General features: G+C 34.8%; 1 protein-coding gene across 1 annotated transcript; it reads right to left on the bottom strand.

Annotated features, from left to right (window-relative positions):
- Positions 1 to 946: 946 nt before the first annotated feature.
- On the bottom strand, positions 947 to 2,479 carry LOC130629356 (uncharacterized). Its single transcript, XM_057442514.1, has 3 exons — positions 2,432 to 2,479; positions 1,986 to 2,117; positions 947 to 1,909 (listed from the first exon to the last, which is right to left on the bottom strand). The coding sequence occupies exons 1-3, from the start codon at positions 2,477 to 2,479 to the stop codon at positions 983 to 985; spliced, it is 1,107 nt and encodes a 368-aa protein (XP_057298497.1). The 3' UTR covers positions 947 to 982.
- Positions 2,480 to 6,012: the final 3,533 nt, after the last annotated feature.

Raw genomic sequence — 6,012 nt, 5'->3', positions numbered from 1 at the left:
TTCAACCTTAGAGCTAAAGAGGGGATTGAATATTAATAAAAAAAAAATTATTACAATGTAAACCTTGTTTTCATATTTTCAATGGCTTCTTTTTTATCTGGTTTCTCTCTTGGCGCTATATAATTTGGAACATCGGCGACTTTGGGAGCTGCGTACCCTTCTTTAGTTGTAACCAAATACTTAACTTCACTTACAATATCCTCTACGTACGACCTTTGCTTTTCCGTGTAAACTTTTTTGACACCCCAGGAGTCTGTAATCCTCGAGTATTGTTGCTTATAGCGATGCTCTCCAGACGATGTTTGTGCGTGGGAGGAGCCAGCTCCAGCATTAAAGTCAAGAACGGCGAGTTGTGACCTAGCAATCATTCCTGCAAAGCTAAAGTGTAACCTCTTTGGGCAATATTTGTTGTAGAGTGAGTGGTAAACTTCCAAACTTCCTGTGTGTTTGAACTCGACGAAGTACTTCAAATCACGCAACAAAGACTTAGCCCGAACTACAGATTCAAGGGCTTTGTAAGCAGGCGTTCCTTCCATCAACCATTTTTTTGATCGCTGTTCTAATTTAGAGAGTTTAGAGTGTTCACATTTGTGATATATTTTGTTGCTTTCCCATTTGTGTTTGTTCTTTACATGACACAACAAACTCAGCCATTTCTCTCGTAACTCTACCACGTTACCATTACCAGAGGCGCAACACCACCAGAAATGATTTATGACAGCTTTTACCCAAAGAAGTAAATCTTTAGCAGTTGTTTTCTTGGCACATTTGACCAACTTTCTTTTAATGTTTTTCCCCATATGCCATACGTCAAAATGGTGCTTAATATCCTTGCGTTCTTCTCGCATGTACTTCCGGATTTGAACGTGCCTGTCAGTTGCAATGCCTTCAATTGACAGTTGATTTTCTAACAAACGATTAAGAACAACAATCAATCCTTGTTTTTCCATACGCGACGAATTCCCAACTTGGCCGACATGAACTACATGAAATCAACTATTTCATTTGATTTTGAATTAAGTAACGTGTAAGTTCCGCACTTTGCACTGTAACCTGGTGAATCACACCTCCCATCGCCTGCTAAGTCTAGTGCCTCATTGCTTTCTAGGTAAGACTGAAATCGTAATTCTCGATGAGTGGAATATATTTTGTGAATCGCTTGGAATATGTACTTTTTTTGTATTTCGTAAAAGGTGGTTTTGGACAAAAAACGTATTTTTGCGATTTGCATCATTTCTTTAACGCGATGGTATGTGTTACCGGAAATTAAAATGGCTGAGGAAAGCAATAAATTTCCCCACGGTCGCTTACTCACCAGTGGTTGCAATGACCATTGGTGAGCATGATGGTCACTGCACAGCAAATGTACGATTAGTTGAGTCCCTTTAACTGCAATTTTATTCACTTCAGCTGGCTTAAAACAGGTGAAACAAAATCGTAGCAGAGGTAGAAGACAAGACCAAAAAACGATAAAACACGTGCCGTTTAGGTCGGGAATGTCCGCATCGGAGTCGTTATCATTCTCACTATCTGACAGATTTTCCAAATTGAACGATTCGTCTTGACTTTTCTCATTATTACTAATTGCTTCTTCCTCGTATTCTGAAAATTCTTCTATGACAGACATCGATACTTCTACATCGGGCGAGAAAGAAAAATCGGTATTACAACATTTGTCCTTCTTTTTTTTTGGTTTTGGAATCTTCACTTTTATTGGAGCTACTTGGATTCCAACCTTTTCATGACTCACATACAGTGATGATTGACATTGAACGCCGCGTGTTTTAGTGCACTTGACAGCATTGACAGCTTTATCAACGCCATTTGTTTCAGTCTGGGTTCCCATTTCTTGTTTATTTTCAGGTTGTGTAGTATCACTTGCTTCTGTTTCCAGCATAGAATCAATTAGCTAGAAGATAACCAAACAAAATTTCATTTTAAAACAAACCCTCTGTATTGCAAAAACATATAGACACTTATTTTACCTGTCGTTTCTGACGGTCTTCGATTCTTTTTTCTGTTCTTTTACGTTTCTCAGGCTGTTTTGTAAAATTAAACAAGGTCGGAACAGCACCATCTTTTAATTTCTTCCGCGGTGGAGAACCCATTAGTTCAGCCTAGAAATTTAAAAATAATAGACTTCCATTATCCCCGTCTTACGAAAGCACATGTTCTTGAAGGATTTTTCGATGTTAAAAAAACATTCAGCACTGGGGGAAAGAAAATGCGAACATGCGAAGAAAATATAATGATTTTTTTTGACATGGTTTTGTTTTGGAAATGGCTGTAATAAATGAAACTGTGTTGAATTTTTCTAAATACGAGAAAGACAAATGTTTGGCTGTTTGGTGAAACATAGGTAACGAAAAGACTTACTTGTAAATCTCTTTCGAAGCACTCTGGTTCAAAATGATGAGAACAAATATAAAACCCAGAGTCTTTCGGCAAGGTACCACTTCTTTTTATATTGTGTAGCCATTTATTCCGAAGCTCTTTATCTTTTTTCGCACTAGGAATGTGATAAAATACTACCCGTAAAGGGGTCAGTCTACGGAGGTGTTTTTATGCCAAGTATGCCAAGTACTCTAGTGAGCAAATGGTTGACGAAATTAGTAAACACGACTGGGGTGAACTTTATGGAATGAACGATGTGAACATCGCATGGTCATATTTCAAAACTACTCTCACCGCATTGTTCAACAAACATGCCCCTATCATCGGGAAGACAGTCAAAGGACAATTTTGTCCGTGGCTTAACAATGAGATATATAAATTGATGAACGAAAGAGAGGCTTTACGAAAAGCGCGAAAATCGAAAAAGCCAAGCGACTGGAAGGCTTACTGCAAAGTTCGAAACTTATGTACACGTAAAATACGAGAATCGAAGTCCCAATTTAGTAAAAACTTACTAGCACAGAATTGTCATAATCCAAAGAAATTTTGGGATACGATAAAGAAAATAATGCCAACTAAACCACGAAACGTCGTCAGTGATGCTACAGCAACCAAATCGAAAGTTGAATCACTATGTTTGTTTTTCTCTTCAATAGCAGCTCAAATCAAGGAGAAATCGATTCACTTAAAAGATTTTGTATGGAAACAACCACAATGGTCGAAATTACGAACTACTTCCATATTTACCTTCAAATATGTATCGAAAATATCGATCGAAAAAGAACTGAAAAAATTAAAGAGAAGTAAAGCCACAGGTGTAGACGATCTTCCACCTGGACTGCTCAAAGATTGTTCCAGTCAAATCGCTGCTCCACTTTGTCACATAATAAACTTATCGATACAAACGGCTATGATACCTGGAGAATGGAAACATGCTGTAGTTAAGCCAATTTTTAAAAAAGGTTCGACTGACGATAACAATAACTATAGACCTATATCTATATTGCCGGTCATCTCAAAAATTCTCGAAAGGGCAGTATATGACCAAGTTATCGAATATCTTGAGAAGAACAACTTACTATCTTAGTATCAATTTGGGTATCGTCGTCTCAGATCAACAGATTTGGCTGCTAATCTATTGTTAGATGACATTAGAAAGGAAGTTGATAAGAAAAAATACGTTGCTGCAGTTTTCATGGACTTGTCAAAAGCCTTCGACACGGTTGGCCATAGTATTTTAATTGAGAAATTATCAGCCTATGGTATACTTGGTAACGAACTAGAATGGTTTTCTGATTATTTGTTTGGGAGAAAGCAGGAAGTAGTGATAAATAACATCAAATCTGACCCACAACCAGTGAATTGTGGTGTTCCGCAAGGGTCCATACTCGGGCCATTATTATTTTTAATTTTCTTTAATGACTTTGATAATGTCCTACTTAAAGCTAGCGTTATTAAATTTGCAGATGACACTGTTATCTACTTCTCAAGTGAAAGCTTTCTCGTCCTTGAAAATCTATTAAATGAAGAACTTCTTGCTGTTGAGACATATCTACGAGAAAATGATCTTGTTATTAATTTAAACAAAGGGAAAACAGAATGGATGATATTCGGGACGAGTAAAATGTTGAAAAGTGCTAAAGGAAAAATATCATTGTCAAGTAATTTTGTGGAGATTAATGAGACGAAAAGCTACAAGTATTTGGGATCAACTATTGATCCTAAGTTGTCTCTAAATAACAACTTCGACTCTACATACAAAAAAGCATCTGGAAGACTCCGTTTACTGACGAGACTACGATCCGAAGTTGACGATACAACTGCTAAAAAGATTTACGAAACAATGATAACTCCAATCATTACATTCAATAGTATCATCAATTTGAACCTGAATAACACCCAGTTGAACAAACTGCAGTCCTTGGATAGACGTGCCAGAGTAGTAACTAACAACAACAGTTTACAACCCATTTACGACAAAATTCAACGAAATGCTTGTAATATTGTCAGAAAATGTATTGATCGTAAAACATGCTCAAATTATTGGAACCACTTTCAGCTGCTAAACCATCAAAGACTGACTCGAAACAATTGTTATTCGCTAAAGTTACCAGCAGTACGTTTGGATATGGCAAGAAATGGTTTTTACTATATGGGTGCCAGTATATATAATTCTTTACCAATAGATATACGAAGGGAGCCTAGTTATAGGAAATTTAAAAATAAATTGGATAACCATATTTTTTAATCGTTTGGCCTACTTACACACTTTATTTGGACTTTGGACCCTAACACAATATGAAGCTCTTAAACCTTGTCTAGTCTTCCTTATTTATATGTTTTCACCTCTGTTTCTCACCCTTTCTACTTGATGTTTTTAGATACTGCAAGCTTATGACATACGCGGTTTTGAATTAAAATGTTTTTTGCCGATTATTCATTCGACATTTAGCAGAAGGAAGCATTTGTGATATGGCATGTTTCATCTTTCGTCTCTTAGTATAGCATTTTCAATATTTCATATATTATACTAGCTTTGTTGCCTCACCCATTTATACCAATTATCTCCCATTTGAGCGCTTAACTCATGGACACCTATAATCTTATCTTTAGTGTATTTTCACCATTTCATCTATGTGCTTAGCGTTTTTCTTTTTGTTTTGCCTATTCCTTTTCATTTTATTGGATTTTAGAACATCGGCGATTTTATATTTAATTGTATATAATGCAGAGTATTTGATTTTAATTTTAGCAGGACACATTTGAAAAGCAGAAATTTATTCTGAAATGTATATCCTGGGTAAATATTGATGATAAATAAATAAATAAATAAATAAATAAATAAATAAATAAATAAATAAATAAATAAATAAATAAATAAATAAATAAATAAATAAATAAATAAATAAATAAATAAATAAATAAATAAATAAATAAATAAATAAATAAATAAATAAATAAATAAATAAATAAATAAATAAATAAATAAATAAATAAATAAATAAATAAATAAATAAATAAATAAATAAATAAATAAATAAATAAATAAATAAATAAATAAATAAATAAATAAATAAATAAATAAATAAATAAATGTATGGTGGAACAACTAAAACGTAATTTAAATCTGACAGTATTTTGCAATCGAAAGCAAGGTGAAGAAGGCCTGGACACTTTGTATGCCTCTTCTTAGATGATGATTGACCGGCCGGAATGAAATTAATTTTGTTGCACTTGGAAACCCTAAGAGGTTCATATAATACCAAAAACTCTTTTAATGCCTTAACCAAAACTACTAAAACCGAGTCATGACGGTATCTACCCTGCGTAAGGGAGGTCCTACAGGCATCCAATATGTGAGAGACATTTGAGGATGGTTTGTTGCACAGAATGCAACTTTTGTCTTTCTCAATTCCCTATCTCACAAGATTGGTTGGAGAGGGAAGGGTGTCGTAGGTTGCCTCTATACAAAAGGAAGTTAGACATTGTGGCAGTAAAAGAATTTTTCTCCAAGATAAATCATTTTTCATATAAGAGCACCATTTCGTCCAATTGCCTTGCAAATGCAACTGTACAGCTCTGGCATGGTAAATATCTTCTTCATTTTCTTCAATGATA

The sequence above is a fragment of the Hydractinia symbiolongicarpus genome, chromosome 1, assembly GCF_029227915.1.
Source record: "Hydractinia symbiolongicarpus strain clone_291-10 chromosome 1, HSymV2.1, whole genome shotgun sequence".
NCBI classification, from domain to species: domain Eukaryota; kingdom Metazoa; phylum Cnidaria; class Hydrozoa; order Anthoathecata; family Hydractiniidae; genus Hydractinia; species Hydractinia symbiolongicarpus.
This window is presented reverse-complemented; position numbering and strand designations above follow the sequence as displayed.

What these genes read in the sequence shown, in the direction of transcription:
- LOC130629356 (XM_057442514.1), bottom strand. Translation starts at nt 2,479, where the DNA reads ATGGCTACACAATATAAAAAGAAGTGGTACCTTGCCGAAAGACTCTGG. An exon ending in ACCTTGCCGAAAGACTCTGG is followed by an intron (nt 2,118 to 2,431) that starts GTTTTATATTTG and finishes TTAAATTTCTAG; the next exon opens with GCTGAACTAATGGGTTCTCC. An exon ending in AAGACCGTCAGAAACGACAG is followed by an intron (nt 1,910 to 1,985) that starts GTAAAATAAGTG and finishes GTTATCTTCTAG; the next exon opens with CTAATTGATTCTATGCTGGA.